Source organism: Aquarana catesbeiana, linkage group LG01 (genome assembly GCF_042186555.1).
Source record: "Aquarana catesbeiana isolate 2022-GZ linkage group LG01, ASM4218655v1, whole genome shotgun sequence".
NCBI classification, from domain to species: Eukaryota; Metazoa; Chordata; class Amphibia; order Anura; family Ranidae; genus Aquarana; species Aquarana catesbeiana.
Genome location: NC_133324.1, coordinates 128,971,282 through 128,992,193, shown reverse-complemented (window position 1 = coordinate 128,992,193; position 20,912 = coordinate 128,971,282). Strand labels below are relative to the sequence as shown.

Genomic DNA, 20,912 nt, shown 5'->3' with positions numbered 1-20,912 from the left:
AATAACAGGAGAGGGCGTCAGAGGATCCCACCAATCAGAGGGAGGGAAATGGTTTGATTCTGGCACACCCTATTCCCATTTCTATATAAGAGACACCCGCAGGCTGGGCAGAGCTTCTGAGACATCGCAAGCATGGCACCACCTGGAACTAAGAGGGTAAGTGACCTCCATCTATAGACAGGGCAGAGCACCACAAGTCTCAGCAAGCCCTGTCTTCTGCCATTCCATGTTGGGGTTTGTAGTTCATCTGCAGTAGGGAACACAGTGACATTATCTTCTGCCATGACATGTTGGGGCTTATAGTTCATCTGCAGTAGGGAACACAGTGACATTATCATCTGCCATGACATGTTGGGATTTGTGGTTCATCTTCTGGGGAGGTGGACAAGTGACAAAATCGTCTACTTTTAAATGATGGGGTCGGTAGTTTATCTTGGGAGGAAGGAGACACATCTTCTGCTGTGACATGGTATAGTATGGGGTTCATCTACTGTAAGGAACACGGTGACAATATCTTCTAAAATAGCATGTTGGGGGTTGTAGTTCATATATAGCAGGGTAACACAGGGACATTGTGTTCTGCCATGACATTTTGGGGTGTTCCCCTTCTTCCTCCAAGAAGAACTTCACACATCAAAATGTCATGGCAGAAGATAATGTCCCTGTATTCCCCTTCTTCCTCCAAGAAGATGAACTTCACAGCCCAAAATGTCATGGCAGAAGATAATGTCCCCATGTTCCCCTTTTGGAGAAAGAAGGGGAACCCAGGGACATTATTTTCTGCCATGACATTTTGGGGTGTGAAGTTCATCTTCTTGGAGGAAGAAGGGGGGCACAGTGATCTCTTGCCATGACATGATGGGGTTTATCTTCTGGGGGGGGGGATTTGACATGACATATTGGGGTTTGAAGTTCATCTTCTGGAGGAATGGGGGTACACCAAGTGACAATAACTTCTGCCTTGACATGTTGGAGTTTGTAGTCCTTCTACAGAAGGGCACACATTGACAAAATCACCTGCCATGGCATGTTGGTGTTTGTAGTTCATACACAGCAGGGGGATGGGGAGACAATATTTTCTGTCATGGCATTTTAGGATTGGAAGTTCATCTTCTGGGGGGGGGGGGGGGGTGACAGTGAAAATATCTCTCTCCATGACATATGGGGTTTGTAGTTTGTCTTCTGGGGAGGGGGGACACACAGTGATAACATTATCCGCCATGACATGTTGGGGTTTGTAGTTCATCTGCTGGGGAGGGGGCAGAAAGACAATGGGGGAGATATACTAAAACTGGGAAGTGCTAAGGCTGGATTCACACCTATGCATTTTTTAGTGCATTATACAGATTTGCATTACAGAACATGTTCCATAGGAAACCATGTTAGATGGACTGTAGTGCAAATATGCAAAATGCACTAAAAATGCATAAATGTGAGTCCAGCTGTAATGTGGTGCAGCTCTGCATAGAAACCAATCAGTTTCCAGGTTTGTTGTCAAAGCTGAACAAGCTGAAGTTAGATGATTGGCTTCCATGCAAAGCTGCACCAGATGTTGCACTCTCCAGTTTTAGTAAATCAACCCCAATATCTAACTTTAAAGGCTAACTCCACTTTCATTTCGAAAAAAATAGCAAATAAAAATTATAGCATATACAATTGGGACACAAGTCTTATTGTAATTGAGTGTTAATAAAAATTACCTTTCCTTTTCGATCAGCAAATCTTTAATTTTCTGTAAAGTGCAATGCAAAACAGAATGTGTACAGAATGCTCCCAGAAACATAATTTCCTTTCCTTTGTGATTGGCTCACTGATTTTCCCAGAAGTCTGCACTAAGATACAAGTCAGATTTTTGTCATCCCTTGCTACAAAAATTTAATTTTTGGTAAGATCCTCTCAATAGGAAATAACGTCTAAAGGATTGCAAACCCAGCAATTTTCCTCATTAGAGCCCTGATTCTGCAGCAGCTGGTTGATAACTATGAAACCATCCCCATTAGACTCTCAACACTCGGCACATGGGCACAGAGAAATTAATAGGGATTTCTTCAGAATAACAAAAGGTGGAATCTGCAACAAAGTTTGTTAAAATCCCTGCAATGTACATTGTCCTTTTTTTTCAACAAAAGTGGAGTTGCGCTTTAAATGTTGCAGTTTGTAGTTCATCTACAGTGAAGGAAAACGGCAACAATATCTTCTGCCATATGTTGGAGTTTGTAGTTCATCTATAGGAGGATAAGTGACAATAAGCATTGAAGAGTGATTTCCAAGGACAGTCACAAATTCTGGTTTTCCCATTGACTAAGCTTACATGTTCTATCAGTTCTCAAATATTTTAAAATCATGTTAAATTGTTTTACAGCTGTGGATTGATGTACTTAAAGTGATTGTAAAGTCTCGCTTAAAAAATACATACAAATAACAAACATGTTATACTTACCTCCTCTGTGCAGTTGGTTTTGCAAAGAGCAGCCCGGATCCTCCTCTTCTCTGGTCCCTCTTCTGTGCTCTTGGCCCCTCCCTCCTTTCGAGTCCCCCCACAGTCAGCAGCTTCCTATGGGGGCACTGGTGCCGAGTCACAGCTCCATGTCCATTCAGACAGGGAGCTCTGATCTGGCCCTGCCCCCTCTCCCCTGATTGGCTGACTGACTTTGACAGCTGCGGGAGCCAATGGCACCACGGCTGTGTCTCAGCCAATCAGGAGGTTTGTCCTGGATGGCTTAGACACTCATGGACATCGCTGGACAGAGATGGGGCTCCGGTAAGTATTAGGGGGTGCTGGGGAGGCTGCTACACACAAAAGGTTTTTTTATCTTAATGCATAGAATGCATAAAGATAAAAAACCTTCTGCCTTGACAACTCCTTTTTAAAGTGATACTAGACCCACAACAGTAAGTTTGTATATGCAGTAAATCATGCTTGTTATACTCACTGTGGAACCTCAGGGGTAATCCTCCGTCTAAAAAGGCTGTTTGAGCCTGTCTTCTCTGATCCTTCCCCTCTTCCACTGTCCCCTAATAATTTTCTAATAACAGAGTCAGTATGGAGTCACTATGCACATGCTCAGTTTAGTGTGTATTGCTAAAGAGGTTTTTTTTTTTTTTTGGGAGGGTGCATGTGATCAGCGCAGGACCAATCAGCACTGTCCAGACAGAGGGGCAGGGTCATGCAGCCTCATAGGACAGTCAGAAAACTCCTTCTTCAAGCTTTAGGCCTTATGCATACTGTACGTTATAAAAATGTTAGTAGCGTAGCTGTAGAAGGCTGTAGAACGAGTCCTTTATTAAAAATTTTTCTCCGGTCTTCTTCTGTCCCTGCTCTCCCATCGTTGTGCCAGCTCCACTCTCTGCCGGTTCTTATTTAGCCATGGGGTGTGCCCATCCATTTATATCATCATGAGACCCCACCCACTCGTGACATCAGCTAGTCAGCGTTTTTGAGCCATAAGCTTTTGTGGGAGTAAAGTTTTGCTAAAAAAAAAGATAAACACTACAGCTAAAAAGTGATGAAAAACGCTACTGCAAAAACGCTGCAAAAATCATTCTACAGCTACAGCTTTCTACAGCTAACGCTACTGGGTTTTTTATAACATACAGTGTGCATGAGGCCCAAAACCCCACTAGTTCTGTTTTTTTTTCCAGCCAGAAAACGCCCCTGCCAAATAACAGCCTATGTGTGCATGGACACATAGGAAAACATGCTGCGGAGTTTATTGGCTGTAGAAAAAAAAAACTGAAGCCAAAAACAGCAGCTGTACAAACATCCAGTGTGCATGAGGCCTTAACCAGTGCTCAGCCAGACCATGATAGAAGTCACAAGACTGCTATATATTGCTGATGAGAAAAGGTATTTAGCAATTTATATTTACTAAAAAAATGGAATTTCCATGTTCTGTGTGCTGTGGGAGACCAGATATAGTGAATGCAGGGTCCTGGGTTTAGTGAAGTCATGTAAGTAGTGTTTCTATGATGGCACTGGTGTAGAATTGATGCCACTTATGCAGATGTTCAGAACTGTGACAACGGGGATTTGGCAGTAAAATCGGGACTGAGATGTATTGTAGTGACACCATGTGATGTGACTCTGGCTGTTTCGTTTTGAAATTCACTTATTTTTAAATCTGTCAGTTTTCAGACCACAAAGGAGTATGTTTATCAATAAAGGCAACAATGTTGCAGTTACATATTTGTTACAGCTTACAATGGTTGTTAACCCACTTCCATAACGTTATATAAGCCGCTCTGTGTTCTAACAAGTGCTCCTGTCTCTCTGTTTTTTTTTTTTCTAAAAAAGCCTCCTTTACCTTGCTTCACAGCGGGTTCTCCACGATCACGTTACCGGCCGCGTCTCCTCTCTGCCTGGCTGACAGATGCAGTGGGCAGGGCCAGGATCCCCCCCGCTGACCAAAAGCCAAGATGATAGGAGGAGAGAGACGGCCGTCATGTGATCGCAGGGAACCGCTGTGATATATGGTAAAAGAGGCATTTTTTGAATAAAACGTACACAGGAGCACTTGTTATTAGAACACAGAGGGGCTTATATAATGTTATGAGAGCAGCAGGAACAGAGGGGGCTGGCACTAACGCGGGGCAGACAGGCAGGACAGGAGGGCTGCAGATGACGGAGGCACGTAAAGGGACCACGGTGTCAGGGTATAAGCAGCCCTGATTTATTGTGGTCAGTTTACAGAGGGGAGGGTATAGCCAGGCAGGATCAGCCAGGTATTTCAGGTGTTACAGGGGCCAAATGACACGGCACAAGCACTGTGCTGTATAACATGCTTTAAAGGGACAGGATCCATTTTTTTGGGGGGTTAACAAATGCCTTAAGTGGTAAAGCCATGAAGATTGCAATGTTTTAAAAGAGAGGTTTGGCCATACTTCTCATGTGGCTCACAGGAGCGCTAAAGTGTGTTCTTCCTGTACCTGTGTGTTTCCTCCCACATTCCAAAGACAGGCTGGTAGGTTTATTGGCTCCTGTCTAAATTGGCCCCAGTATGTGTATGTATGAATGTGAGATCGGCTGGGTTCACATATGAGTACGCAGTGGCTCACAGTCCAGTCCTGCTCGTTTACCGTTTCAGGTCCGATTTCAGCCCGAATTTTGCCTGAATTTGGACCTGAAATGAACCAAAAGATGCACAGGGCTCCTGTGCAAATCGCACCGGAGCCGCTGCGAAGATATGTGAACCGGCTCCATAGTTGGTCACAATCTCCTGCTGTGCGAATTGGATGCAGAGAAACCCTCATCCAATTTGCAATAGTGTGAACCCAGCCTTAGGGACCTTGGATTGTAAGTTCCTTAGAGGGTAGAGACTGAATGAATAATATAAATATGTAAAAGTGCTGCATAAATTGATGGTGCTACATAAGTACCTAAAATAAATAAATCTTGAATGCCATTCTTTCACTCTTCTTAATGGGGAAGACTGAGCTTGACAACTTTAGGCCTGGAGTGAATAAACTATATGCTGCATCAACACTTCAGGTCACTAAATCTAAGGACCTGGTATTCTTGCCCTCTCTGCCAAATCTACCAAAGATAAACCCCAACTCAGCCCCTAACATTAGTACATACAATTCTGAAATGACTTATTTAGTAGGTCAATGATTGATGTCTGAAGTGCAATAAAGCATAGTATTTAGCCACATTTTGGCTTCCATCCATATTTTTTGTGATTGCTTGATGAATTACTGTACAGTTAGTCCCCTACATATGAACTTTCAAATTGCAAACTTTCAAAGATATGAACATGTGTTTGTATGTCCAATCATGTAAGATTGTTTACATTTCTGGCATACATTCTTATGCGTGCATCCTCTACAAGTGGTTGTGTTTCTGTGTAATTTACTGTATACAGTACTTTATCTTTATTTCAACCTTTTTTACCATGTATTATTTGTGTGAATGTGTTATAAACCTATTACAATCATTTATTGGGCCGATTGTGTTGGTTGGGTACTTTGTTGGACTTACAAACAAATTGAATTTACAAATGTGTTCTCAGAATGGAAAACGTTCGTATGTAGGGGACTTGCTGTACTCTGCTTATGGTTACTTCTTCGCTACAAAATAGGGGAGATTTTTTTCACGACTTCTGGACCACTCGCTGACGTTATACGTCGACACTTTGATGTTAAATACCGGGATTATGGTAGCAGATAGCTGCCACAACCCTGATATTTTCTTAAACGGCGGGCGGTGCGCTTTGGGATAAAAGTGGTCTCCGCGGAAGATTCGCTGTGAGATCACTTTTATTGGCGGCGGGAGAGTTGTCCATTCCTGCCGCATCTAGGTCATCTCTGTCGCTTACTGGAGCCGTCGGTAGCAGCGGAGACAATCCGATCCTTTCCCCTGAGAAGCAGGAAGTCGAATGAGGGAATGATGCCCCCCCCCCCCTTGACTCAGTGCCATTGGATGATAGAAGTGACGTCATACGTCACTTCTGCTCCAATGGCCTTAAAGGGACAATTTTTTTTTAATTGCATTTAAGTGTAAATGTGAGATCTGAGGTCTTTTTGACCCCAGATCTCATATTAAAGAGGTCCTGTCATGCTTTTTTTCTATTACAAGGGATGTTTACATTCCTTGTAATAGGAATAAAAGTGATCCAAACATTTTTTTTTTTTTAGAGAGACAGTGTAAAAATAAACAAAGTAAAATAAATAAGAAAAAAAATAGATAAAATGTAAAGCACCCATCGTCACGTGGAGAAGTGACCGCATACCTAAGTCGCGCCCGCATATGTAAACAGTGTTCAAACCATACATGTGAGATATTGCCGCGATTGTTAGAAGGAGAGCAATAATTCTAGCAAAAGACCTCCTCTGTAACACCAAACTGGTAACCTGTAAACATTTTGCCTGTAAAATAATTTATTTATTTTGCATCAATAAATGACTATCACATTGCTACATATTCAGCTCATACCTAATTACCATAACTGTTCTCAGGGCCTTTTGGAGCGCCTGGATGCAGGAGAGGTTGTGATCGGAGATGGCGGCTTTGTGTTTGCCCTGGAGAAGAGAGGCTATGTCAAAGCTGGGCCCTGGACACCAGAAGCTGCAGTAGAACATCCTGAGGCTGGTATGCATATTGTATATTTATCAATCTATTTCACTTAACCTACAATATATCACATCACCAAAAACTATAGTAACCAATCTATTGCTGATCTGCTTCTTTGCTATGGGTTACAACGTTGTCTACACTGCCTTTGCTCTCTGCACTGCTTTATTAAAAAGCCTTATGTGTGCTATACTTTGTGGATAACCAAAGGAGAACTGTTGCTGCATGTTAATAGTTTTTAGGCTAACCACAAATATACCATGGTGGTCAAGCAAACAGGAACAATCTAAACTACTTCTTTCTTCACTTTTTGTTTAATGAATCACTTTTACAGTATACTGTATATCTATAAAATAAAACACAACAAATGGTTTCCCAGAGCACTATGGGTTAGTGTAAGCAATAACACAGAAAAATGACTTGCTATGAGGCATCATTTGTCTGAATACAACTTGAGGCTGAATCGTCAAGTAAGGAATAAGACAATTGGGAATCAGTTTTTAAAATGTGATTAGAGGCCCCAAGCTCCACTTGCTCACTCATACAGTAAGCAGAAAGTTCAATGTTGGTATATAATCCTTTATTTTACTAAATATTAAAATGCTAAACGCTCCAGCTATAAATAAATGGCGTTTTAAAAAATCATTCATTTTAGAAATTAAAATATTTCTGATTTCTAAAACACTACCGGGTCTGTTAGAAAGATGTGCGAATCTTGATTGTAAATCTTAGGCACAAACATTTATGAATAGACCCCTGTGTATCATTAACAGTTGCCTTTTTGATTACAATTTTTGTTTTACCATTTTTTACACATCTTGGTGCTGCTGGTCTCATGCAGCCTCTTTGCACTTATTTCCTGTCTATAGGGTGGATTTCCTGATGGGGACAACAGTGGACCATGTCTGCATAATGTGTATTGAAACAGTCACTTGTATTTTGCATAGGCAGCCTGAAGACAGGGATGGAGCACAGTGACGGCCTAGTAGGAGGTCCCGGAACAAGTACACACTATGAAATGTACAGCTCCCCTCAAACAAGGGGAACCAAATAAAATATATTTTGCAGCACAGCAGTGTTGTGTCCACAGACTGTGCTGTGACAATCGTTCCATTAATTAAAATCTCTTGTTCTTATACAAGAAGGAAGGCGTCAGTTACGTGTGTATAATGCATTTTACCCATATCTATCTAAATTAAACCTTTTAGTTTAGGGTGGACAGACCAATTATCTTCTAGGTGTTTTGATTTTAAAAAGAATGATGTTTTTTGTAACTTGTAGCACACTAACTCTACCTGTATTACTTTCTGCTCTTTCTTACAGTGCGACAACTACATAGAGAGTTCCTCCGAGCTGGGGCAAATGTCATGCAGACCTTTACTTTCTATGCCAGTGATGACAAGCTGGAGAACAGGGGCAACTATGTAGCAGCGAAGATCTCAGTGAGTGTCTGTTCTTTGTGGTGCATTGTAATTGTAAATTAATATCACTTGTTCCTTACATCTGTAAAGAAAAGGTTCTGCCCAGGGATCTGAAAAAGTAGGTAGAATCTATGTCAGGGATTGCTACTTGTGTAAAGAATTCAGCCAGATGCAGGGTTCTACAAGCCGATCCCAAGAGAGCAGCTGGGAGACATGAAAAATCTTTGGCGACTCTGGTGTTGATGTACTAAAACTGGAGAGTGCAAAATCTGGTGCAGCTGTGCATTGTAGCCAATCAGCTTCTTATTTCAGCTTGTTCAATTAAGTGTTGCCAAAAAAAAAAAACCTGGAAGCTGATTCATCTGCACCAGATTTTGCATTCTCCAGTTTTAGTAAATCAACCCCACTGAGTTGGAAAAGGAACACAAGGAGACGCCAACTGCAGTATTGAAACACACGTTTATTAAAAAGCCCACTCGCTTTTCAATAAATGTATGTTTTAATACTGCACTTAGTTGGTGCCCTCTTGTGTTCGTTTTCCAGATTGACTGACAGTTTTCTTCACTGTGGGGCTGCTACCTCTATCTGCTATGAAAGCCATGGACTATTATGGACTTTAATGCATATGGACTTATTTAACGTGTATTGGGGTAGTACCCACCTCCTCCAGTGCCATTTATATCTATTGCATGAGTACATGAGTTGGAGCTGTTAGGCTCATTATACACTTTACAATCTGTGTACAGTCATCTTTGGGTTTACTAAAACTATGTAATATGAGGACCTAATCTTCCCAGTCAATTAGTATCCAATCAGGCATGCCTTTGCACTACATAGTAGTTGGTAGATCCAAAGTAGACTGTACAGTATAATATAACGTGTTGGGTAAGCATTAGTTGTGGCTGTATGGTGAGCTGTGGAGGCTGCTTAAACCATCAGGATGTAAAGAATGTCCATTGCAAGAAGTCGACCTAGTCGAGTGGTGATGGGGGAGAGCCTGTGAGAATTCTGGTTTGTGCTCCCCCAGGTGCTGAGGACAAGATTTGCATCATCTTTGTGTGAAACAAAAAGATTGCTCAGACAAACACATGAAGTATCTACCATACCATAATTAGCCCTGTAGAGCCCAACTGTATAATATTTCCAAACTATGAATGTATATTTGAACGTACCTGACACTTCTGTTCTATTTGCAGGGCCAGAAGGTCAATGAAGCTGCCTGTGACATAGCACGGGAGGTGGCAAATGAAGGTGATGCCCTGGTGGCAGGTGGGGTCAGCCAAACTCCATCGTATCTCAGCTGTAAGAGTCAATCTGAAGTCAAAGCAATATTCCGAAAACAACTTGACGTCTTTGTTAAGAAAAATGTTGATTTTCTCATTGCTGAGGTGAGGAGAGCTAGTATCAAATATAATGATGTTTTCTCATTGCCCAAATGATGATGATCATTCTATGTAGGGACAGATTCCACCACCTGAGTTCTTCCACCTACATTAATGTAAGGTTCTAGTATTGTACATAAACTGAAGCCATTCCCATCTCTATCTCTATGATTTTAGAAAATTTACCCTAACTGCTTCACTTCTGTATGTACTGGTGTAGCACCTACTTTGAAAGGTTTCAACAAGTTTACCAGAATGACCTGAGAGCGGATCTGCCTTTGTATTCGCCTGATCAGCCCCAGTGCTGTGTTAAACAGTGCACCCCTGGCTTCCCTAGTAGGCCCCTTACACACGCACATCATAATTTTACTGATGTTTACTTAGGAACTTGAAAGTCCCTGAGTAATGTTGAGTATAGACATGTAAATACTCATTTATACTCTCGTAAACATGCTTATGCAAGTAAATTACCACACTCATGTGTAAAATTTTCTGTTTTAAGGCTCTGTACTCATCGCTGTAATAATGATCTTTACTTAGCTGTGTGCATTGTCCATAGACAACAATGCATCTCTTTTTAAATCGGTAAAAAAACATGGCTTTTTTTACTCCTGTGTGCAAGAGGCCCTACACATTAATAAAACTCAAACTCCAAGTGCAGTAATCCTGTAATCCTAGGGAAATTACTGGGGATCATTTATACCAGGGGTCTTCAAATTTTCTAAACAAAGGGCCATTTTACTGTTCATACCTTAGGGGGGGGGGGGCTGACTGTGTCCTGTGGGAGTAGAAAATGTCCCAGTGTCAGTGGGAGGAATAGTGTCCCATGTATAGTATTAGGGGGAGAAGTGTCCCATCAATGGTATTAGTGGGAGGAATAGTGTCCCATGTATAGTATAAGGGGAGAAGTGTCCCATCAATGGTATTAGTGGGAGGAATAGTGTCCCATGTATAGTATAAGGGGAGAAGTGTCCCATCATTGGTATCAGTGGGAGGAATAGCGCCCCTTGTTTGGTGTTAGGGAAGAAGTGTCCCATCATTGTTATCAGTGGAAGGAATATTGCCCCATTATTAGTATCAGTGGGAGGAATGGTGCCCCATCGTTGGTGTCAGTGGGAAGAATAGAGCCCCATTGGTGTCTGTGGGAGGAACAGTGCCCAATCATTGGTGCAAGTGGGAACAATAGTGTTCCATAGTTTCACTGGAAGGAATAGTGCCCCAAGGGTCAGAAAAAGACAAACAAAGGGCCGCATCTGGCTACCCAGGCCACAGTTTGGAGACCACAGTTTTGAGACTACTATTCAATGGGGGGCTGTTATTTAATTTAAACGTCTATGCATATGTCTGGGAGAAAAACAATGAGCCAGTTCAACAAGGGGGGACGAGGAGCTCCTTTCTGCATCCTTAGTACCGATTCCATGGTTTCAAGGAAGATAAAACTGAATCAATCACATTTTTTTAGGGGAACAACAAAACAGACTAAACAGTCAGGTGAGAAGGACCGAAAAGATTTAAACGGCCTTCTGCTAAAACACTGAAGTACAGTATCGCCTTGCTAAACAGAAGTTATTTCATGTAGTCATTTCTGACACAAGCGTTTTTTGAAAAAGAATAAGATGTATTCCACCCTTAATGCAAACCTCCACGTGCCAGCATGCTTAACTACTTTTTCTGTTATGCCCTCTGCTTACTGAAAAAACTGGGCTTTGTAATAGAGGAAGAAGCAACCTTCTTACTGATCGAAATGTAGCCTGCCTGTCCTTGCCTTTCCTTGTGTCCCTATGGATACTGTATTTGATGGGGCCAAGCGTACAGGCACTAACTGTGATTGTTACAGGTCGCCTGAGCATGTAACAACCACAGCTTTGCTTTCTGAAATGGTGAGTAGAGCCATGCCTTGGTCTCACTGCTCTTTGGCTCTTTAGCTGTCCAGATTCCCCTCCATTGCCTGATCACATGCATTCCATTTCTTTCTTCAGACAGGCCGTCTACCTGGGGAGGCATGACCAAACATCACTAGCCATCATTATCCTGATCATGCTCTTTTTCTAAGGATAACTTGTTTTACTCACAACTAATAATTTAACTTGTGAAAGCAACTTTTTGCTGCATCTCAGATTGACCTTCATTGCTAACCTGACCTTTAATAAGCTCTACCTGGGCTAACAATTGCTTGATATGCATACAGGATGGGAAGGTACATATAGTTGGCAGGCAAGTAGGAAATCCTGTTTTCTATAAATGGACTTTAATTTTAATATATCTATCACTCTCTTAATTTTAGTACTTTGAGCATGTGGAAGAGGCAGTGTGGGCTGTGGAGGTGCTGAAAGAAGCAGGAAAGCCAGTGGCTGCTACATTATGTATCGGACCAGAAGGAGACATGAATGGGGTGTCCCCAGGACAGTGCGCAGTCAGACTGGCAAAAGCTGGTAAGTTTGATGAGACGAAATTATAGTCCTGAAACCACATGGTTTTACCCTTTCAGCTGGCAGGCTGAAATGGGTCTTGATACCACTAATTCATTTTTATTCTTGCTCATGATCCTCCTTGGTTCCCTTTGGAAAACAGTTCAACTTGGTCATGCATACCAATGACAAAAAGATGCTTTACTTTGAAAGGGAATTTTCCCTAGAGCTTGCTGAATGAGGATACACTCTGTTGACTTCCATCATCCAATCATGTGCAAGCAAAAATGTATTTTTTTTTTAAATTTTCCTTAAATGTGATTGAGTCATTTTTACAGTTAAATTTCACCATTCCACTGGCACCAAGCTCTGAAAAAAAAACTGGCAAAGTGAAACTTCTCTTTCAAAATGAACAGCCTGTTTGCCTTTAATAAATCAACCAGAAGGAGTCTGATCTCTTCCGTGTTAGGCGATTAGATCTGGCCAAACTCTGCTCACTGATACAAGGACTGCTAGGCCAAGAATCAAGAAAACTTCAGTGACATCCGATGTAGGAGATGTTTATCAGCTTGTAACACACTTTCATTTACAGGTTTTAAACTTTTTAACCAACTATCCTGCATCTTGAAACCCGTGCTCTGAGAAGGCAATTAAACCACCGAACTATAGTACATTATTTCTTCAGTTTTCTAATATTGCTTGATTCCTGTAATTTTTTCTCTTTAAGGGAGTCTGGTGTTCCATTTCTAACATGTCCTTGCAGCTATTTTTTTATTAAATGTTGTATTATGTACTAAAATCTAGCTAAAACTAACTTTACATGTCTGTTCTTACCATTTCCCTAGCTCTGTCCTTCTGGCCACTCATATTTGTCTTTGTTCTGTACTCCTAGGTGCCTCTGTTGTTGGGGTTAATTGCCATTTTGACCCAATGACCTGTGTTGAAACCGTGAAGCTCATGAAAGAAGGCTTGGCTGCTGCCAATGTGAAAGCACATCTGATGACACAACCACTTGCATATCACACACCTGACTGTGGCAAACAAGGTTTTATTGACCTGCCAGAGTTCCCCTTTGGTACGTTCACAAATACTGCGGAGATCAGTGCTATTCTGAAAAAGACGATTGCTGACACATACTTTTCTGATAGTTTACCTTGAACCCAGGCTACATACTGGCAGCTTCTCCCCGCACTCTGATTTGTCAACTATTCTCCCAACAAAGAGATGCAGTGTCTGCAAATCTTGATACAGACAAAACTACATGTACTAGACCAGTGAAAAATACTGTTACTGAATGAGGTGCATAACCTGTTCACCAGCAGGGGATGGACTTCTCTCACCGAGGTGCAACTGTAGAGTGATGGGTCTTCTCCAGAGCCATTGAAGGTGTTAGATGTTGTGCTTTGGATATTGATAGAACGTGGCCATGGGGATTGCCAAAATGAAGACAGCTGGCTTGTGTATAAAGGGCCACTATCCAGTGCCAAATTGCAGAGTAGAACAAGGTCAGGAAAGGCAGAATCTTAGGGCCAGAGGCAGGCAAATATAGTCAGGATGCCAGGGCAGGCAAAAACCGAGATTAGTCCAAGTCTTAACTGGAAGCAAAATTAAATACCAGTATCCAAAGTCAGTAGACTTATTAAAAGAACAAGTCATATCTGATAAATCTTACAAACACAGCTTAGCAGAAACAGGAACCTTTGGTCAGGGACTAAGTGATTTTTTCCTAATTTAAACAATGATTAATGCTCGGATCACATTGGCCAACGCCAAATCTGTGTGATTTTCAGTGTGACTTTGGAGTCCGACTTTTATATGACTTTTACACTCTCTGGCACTGAAGCTGTATCAAAATCAAGTAGTGCAGGAATGGCTCTCATAGAGATATGGCATTTCACATTTCCTGTGACTCTGGGTCTCACAAGTTGGATCCTAATGCTGCATACACACGGTCGGAATTTCCGTCAAAAAAAGTGGGATGGGAGCTTCTGGTCGGATATTCCGACCGTGTGTATGCTCCATCCAACTTTTTATGTCTGAATTTAGCAGCAAAAGATTGAGAGCTGGTACTCTATTTTTCCAACGGAAAAAGTTATTGACGGAAACTCCTTTCATCTGTATGCAATTCCGACGTGCAAAAAACCACGCAGGCGCGGAAACAATTCGACGCATGCTCGGAAGCATTGAACTTCATTTACTCGGCTCATCGTAGTTTTGTACGTCACTGTGTTCTTGACGGTCGAAAGTACAGAGAATTTTTGTGTGACCGTGTGTATGCAAGCCAAGCTTGAGCGGAATTCCGTTGGAAAAACCAGCCAAGATTTTTCCGACTGAAATTCTGCTTGTGTGTACGGGGCATTTGAGTGTGAACCGAGCCTAAGACCAGGTGTGCCACATACGGTGTGCATATTTTGGCTTTATATTAGAGAAAGAGCCTCATTTTACCTATGTGCCACTGCAGCATTACTACACTGTGGTGGTACACATCTGCAGGGTGATCCAAATGAAACCGTGCCGCTCTAAGCTGAGACAGGGATCTCCCCACTCAGTGGCAGAAGTATAAGGGTCGCCATGGCGATGGCCCCATGCTGCATACCCTTGAGGGCCCCCTGTATACCTCACTAGGAGGAGCGACAAGGGCAGCTGAGACCGAGCTCCCCGATCCTCAGCCGAACCGTAATCGACACTGCAGGGAGCTGGTCACACTGATTTGACCTAAAGTGAAAGCTGTGTGTGCTGTGCTCAGTCTCCCCCTACAGTGCAGTACCCAGCAGGAAGAGGTAAGGTAAAGCTCAGATCGCTTTTCAGACGCATTTGACAGACAGTAAAGTGGCAATATGTTGCCTCCTGACCGCCTGTTTTAACCCCTTAAATGCATCATCACTATGCTGCAACTGCATGCAATGCACACAGTTGCAGAGTGGTTGCAGTGCAGCCTCATTCACCTAGGGGTATACTTCAAGTGTGCCCTGACAGGAAAAAGATTGAGAAACACTGGCATAGAGGAACCGATCTGTCCATTTTCCTCCTGCAGCCGCTGACTGCCTGTGGGAGGAAGAGGAGGAGACGCAGGGGGAAATGGAGAAATCTGTTCCTTTTATATGCAGCCACCCACTTGCGACCGGGCCCTGTTGTTCCGCCACCAGACTCGGAGGAAAGGGCCCTGCCCGGGGGTCAAGGGGGCACTTCATGGTTTCTTGCATCGGGGCCCTGAAGGTTTTAGTTACGCCACTGTCCCCACCGGTTGCAGTGAAGGGAGCTGGCGTCTGTGCTCCATTACCAAAGAGAAGAAAGGGGCGCCGCTCACCAACCCAGTACATTAGTATGTAGATGAACGTGGCCTCAGCCAGCGTTGCTCCAGCCACGTCCCCCAGCGTTGTGTCGCTCACGTCAGGGGGACATGGCTGGAGCAATACCGGCTGAGGTCACATTCATCTACATACTAATGCACTGTATTGTTGAGTGACATCTGCAGACTCGTGATTACAGATACCAATCATAGAGACACAGGAAACTGCCTAAAGTGTTGTTTTTAATGTATGTAGTTAATGTAAATATTTCCTTGCAGTACTAGCATAGACTACATGCTTATTCCCTAACCACCTTTTTTGGTCTATTTTAGCTTTGGAACCAAGAATTGTGACAAGGTGGGACATACACAAGTATGCTCGGGCAGCTTATAATCTTGGAGTGAGATACATCGGCGGCTGCTGTGGATTTGAACCTTACCACACTAGAGCAATAGCAGAGGAGCTGGCACCAGAAAGAGGCTTCTTACCCCAGGGTTCAGAGAAGCATGGCAGCTGGGGAAGTGGTCTTGACATGCATACCAAACCCTGGGTCCGAGCAAGGTGAGAACACCTTTAGCTTTGTATCTGCAGATTCACAGGTAGAGCTAGCAGTGATTGGGGGTTCATCTGCCCTAAGCAAGTAAGTGATATAAATGATGGGGTCCTTTTTATTTTGTTCCTTCTCTTTTGATTGATATTTGAATCCTGTAATTAAAACCATAAGAATTGAAATCAGCAAAACAGTATTTTATATCAATATAACTAGAGTTCCTAGTAATGTATGTGCCTTTTTTTTTTAATGGCTATTTTTTTAGCCTCTGAGACTATAGTTTGCCATCAATGTGTTTTTTTTAAATTTTATTTGTGCACGTTCAACTACAAAGATGCGCATATTTTTGCTTTTTATTATAGTCTCATTTTACATGTAGAGAACACTATCTCACCTGTATTACACTTAATCATGGGGGGGGGTAGTAAATGTTAGGATGAATTCAGACCAGAAAATACAGTTTAAATTTTTTATACATTTTTTTGCCTCGAGCTATTAAGTTATTGAGTAATTTATCAGCAACTTCTTGGGGCGCATAGGTTAGTCCTGTCTCTATGAACGTTGCTTCACTAGAAGCCTCCTGTGTGCGCTCTATAGATGAACATTCCAGGAATGTCTGCTGCTTGTAATGGTGGATGGCACTGGAGTTACTGACTACACAGGGCAGCAACACTATAGGAAAGGCAAAAGATGGCGCCATAATGTTGCCAAATCAAAAGATCAGCCTATGCAATATTTAAAGCTGAACTCCAGGCAAATATGCAAAATGGCAATTAATTCAGTTAATTCAGTTATGTACTTATTAGAAAATAAAAAATATTTTTAATTGCAACTCAAACCCAAAAAATGTATTTAAATAGTGCATTGTACATCAATGACCTTACCCCTCAGTCTTGCTTCCAAACCCCCCTTAACCTGGCCATAGACGGTTTGAATCTCAGCCGGTTTGGCAGGATTTGAAGCATGTATGGGCAGGCTGAATGTACCCAAGTTGATTGATCAACATGGGTACAACCAGCCTACCTGATATTACATATTGGCTTTTATAAGCACTAGCAATAATCGCTGTGTTTTTCCAGTGGGAACGGCTCCCCCCCCCCCAACCCCCACTGGAAGAAAACAATGGCTCTGCTGGAGGGATTCCCCTGTCAAAACTGTGGTTACATGAAAGAAATTCATCCTGAATGGCACCCCCACACATGTAAAATCCCAGTCCGGGGGAGGGACCCGCAGGGAAATTGCATGGTCAAAAAGACCATGCAATTTCCCTGCGGCTGCGTTTTTGAAAGCTCCTAAAGTAAAAAAAAGTGTTTACGTGTTAAAGAAATACAAATAATTGTGCTTGGAGTTGGGTTTTAAGCTGTTTGTCTAGAATTCAGCTTTAACTTTTAAGAAGATGTTGATTTTCATCTTGTAGTCTTTATTATTATTATTATTATTCATCTCAGTAGCAAAATCTCTGAACCTGGGCTCTGCTCCCCTGATTTAAATTTTACAGCCTTTCCAATGTATTTTAGAAATAATGGAGAATGTGGCAGAATCGTTGAATAAAGAAAAGAGACTCCGCAGCATGCAAATTAACAGAAGCAGTAACTGTCAAGGGGTCTTGGCACTGCAGTCCCTGAGGCCTGGTTCACACCTATGCGTTTTTTTGCTGAAATGCATTTAACATGGTTTCCTATAAGACACATTCACAGCTATGCTTTTTTCAGCCGCTACATTTTTGGAAAGGGTCGGGAATTTTTTAAATGCAAAACGGTGCTTTTTTTGTTCAATATACTTCAAAGGAGAGGCTGCAGAAAAGCACGTGGTGCATTTTTGAATTATTTTTGATGCATTTTGCTTTTTTTAATCTGCCCAACAACAAATTGGCCAAAAACAAAAAAGCATACAGAACACGTCTGCAAAAACACAAAGCACACTGCAGAAATAGATCAAAATCAAAGTGTATAAGTATGAACCAGGCCTGAGGGATGGACTTTACCCAGTAACTATAGACCTGTTGGTTTAAAGTAATTGTAAAGGTTTTGCCTGCTCTGTGCAAGCGTTTTGCACAGAGTGGCCCCGATCCTCCTTTTCTGGGGTCCCCCAGCAGCTGCTCTTCGAGTGCCCCCACAGAGAGCCGCATTTCATGGGGGCACATGTGCGGGCATGCACCTCCTGTTGTGTCCATTGACACAGACAGCAGGACTCGGCCCCGCCCCCAGCTCCCATGTTACTAGATTTTGATTGACAGCAGCAATGCAAAAAAACATTTAAAAAAGTTTGTTTTTAAAGGAGCAGTGATTTTAATGATTCTTAAAGTGAAACAATGAAAAGTGAAAAAATCCTCTAAATATAGTGCCTGGGGGGGGGGGGGGGGTCCCCTTAGTCTGCCTGTAAAGTGGCGCAAATGTACCATGTATAGAACCTGCTGCAGCAAAACTGACATTTCTAAAGAAAAAATGACATTTAAATTGCCGGAAATACAATACCTTTGCCGGCATTAGAAAAATCTGAAAAGCGGCATGGGGTCCCCCACCCAATCCATGCAGCAGTTGGTAACTTCACAAGGGGACAGTGCCACCAGTTGACATTTTCAGGTGGCTCAGCCCCTTACCTATATAAGAACTGTCAAATGGCAGAGCCTACAGTAGGTGGTTAGCCTTTTGTTGATGGCGAAATTCCGGTGTTCGTCGAACAGGCAATGTTCGGGCCAAACTTTTGCTTGGCCCGAACCATTCGCCCAGCACTAGCAATGATTCTTACTCTGAACGCTCTAAGGTTATCAGTGGTGTACCCCAAGGTTCAGTGTATGCAGTGGAATAACATCCTTACAGGATGTCTCCAAATTACAAGCTGACCTCAATGCTCTGTATAATTTTGCAACTGTATGGCAAATGAGGTTTAATGTTGATAAATGTAAAGTTGGGGGCTAAGAATATTCATGCATCATACATACTAGGGGGAGTACAACTGGGAGTACAAGCTGCAGTTTCCATAGCGAGCAAAATCCTTTATTGTATTAAGAGAGGTATGGACTCCAGAGAGAGAGAGATATCATCATACCCCTGTACAAATCATTAGTAAGACCTCATCTGGAATCATAGGTGTGTGCAGCCTATTGCATTAGGGTGTGCACCCCAAAGCTCAAACACACATGCGCGTGTATGTATGTATGTATGTGTATATGTATATTACACACACTCTTATGGCAGAGCCAATGCAGTGAGAGAGGTATGGTAGCACTTTATTAATGGCAGAATTGGTCAGAGGGAGATATTTCCCATAATGTTAATGATAATGCTAATGCGCTTGTGGTGATTAGGGTGTGCCCAGGCACACCTGGCACACCCCCTGCACACGCCTATGTCTGGAATATATAGTTTAGTTTTTGGCACCAGTTCTCAAGAAGGATATCAGGAAACTGAAGAATGTGCAGGAAAGGGCAACCAAACTGATAAGAGGCATGGAGGAGCTCTGCTATGAGGAAATATTAGAGGATTCAAATTTATTCTCTCTTGAGAAGAGGAGATTAAGGGGAGATATGTTCAATATGTATAAATGTACACTTTAAGGTCATCACAGAGGACAAGGGGCACTCTTTACGCCTGGAGCAAAAGATTTCATCTCCAAATACGGAAAGGTTTCTTCGCAATAAGAGATGTGAAATAGACTCCCTCAAGAGCTGGTTCTGTCCAGCTCAGATGCTCTAAAAAAGGCCTGGATTCTTTCCTAAATGTACATAATATAACTGGATACTTACATTTATAGATAAAGTTGATAAGTTGATCCAGGGAAAATCCGATTGCCTCTCAGGGGTTCAGGAAGGAATTTTTTACCCTGCTGGAGCAAATTGGATAATGCTATGCTGGATTTTTTTGCCTTTCCTTTGGATCAACTGTGGGTATAGGATTGTGTATATGGGATTGTATAATTTTTTTTCTTTCTCTCCCCCCCCCCCCCCCTTCCATTGGTTGAACTGGAGGGACTTGTGTCTTTTTTTTCAACTAGACTATGTAGCTATGGTTCTCTGTCCACTACTATCCACATAAGTTTGCAATATCAGCTTTGGGTGGAAGTAGCATTTTAATCTCACCTGTATTAAATGATTTCTTTTGTGTGGCAGGGCCAGGCGAGACTTTTGGGAGAAGTTGCCTCCGGCTTCTGGAAGACCATATTGCCCGTCAATGTCAAGGCCTGATGCTTGGGGAGTGACCAAAGGAGATACAGAGCTGATGCAGCAGAAAGAGGCGACCACGGAAGAACAGCTAAAAACGCTATTCGCAAAACAATCCTTCAAATCCAAGTAGAGGGTCTTCTCATAACCTTCAAAAACAGAAACAGATGCCACTGGTTCCGGTGTCCAGCAGTACATTCTGATTCCATCTGATTGCATAAGAATTGCCAGATTTGCTATAATAAATGATTTTTTAAAGAATTTGTTGGCCAATTTTCTTTGTTTATACCTGACAGAAGAGTGAGTCAATATCTAGATCTATATCACACACAAACGCCCCCGATTCCCATCTGCCAATTAATGTTCTGCAGTTATTCACTGTGAGCAGTCAGGCTCTTTTTTACAGTAAAATCCACCTACCTGCCTGCTCTTAGCAGACACCAGCATGTAAACTGAGCTGTGCTTGCGCAGCTCAGCTTACGGTGGAGACCCGATCCTTGTGTGCCAGGGTGCTTTGATCCTGCGAATGCTCAGGAGTGACACCTCACGCTGGCAAATGAGGACAGACCGGCACACAAAAGATGCCAGTGTCAGCAAGGGAAAGGGACTGTTGGAGTAAAGGCAAGTACCTTT

The 20,912-nt window shown here is 42.5% G+C and overlaps 1 protein-coding gene across 1 annotated transcript; it reads left to right on the top strand.

Annotated features, from left to right (window-relative positions):
* Positions 1-2: 2 nt before the first annotated feature.
* LOC141134188 (betaine--homocysteine S-methyltransferase 1) lies at positions 3-20,540 on the top strand. Its single transcript, XM_073623773.1, has 8 exons — positions 3-156; positions 6,955-7,087; positions 8,393-8,511; positions 9,687-9,878; positions 12,157-12,304; positions 13,173-13,355; positions 15,903-16,131; positions 20,229-20,540. Exons 1-8 carry the CDS (start codon positions 133-135, stop codon positions 20,410-20,412), a joined length of 1,212 nt encoding a protein of 403 aa, XP_073479874.1. The 5' UTR covers positions 3-132; the 3' UTR covers positions 20,413-20,540.
* The last annotated feature ends 372 nt before the right edge of the window (positions 20,541-20,912 follow it).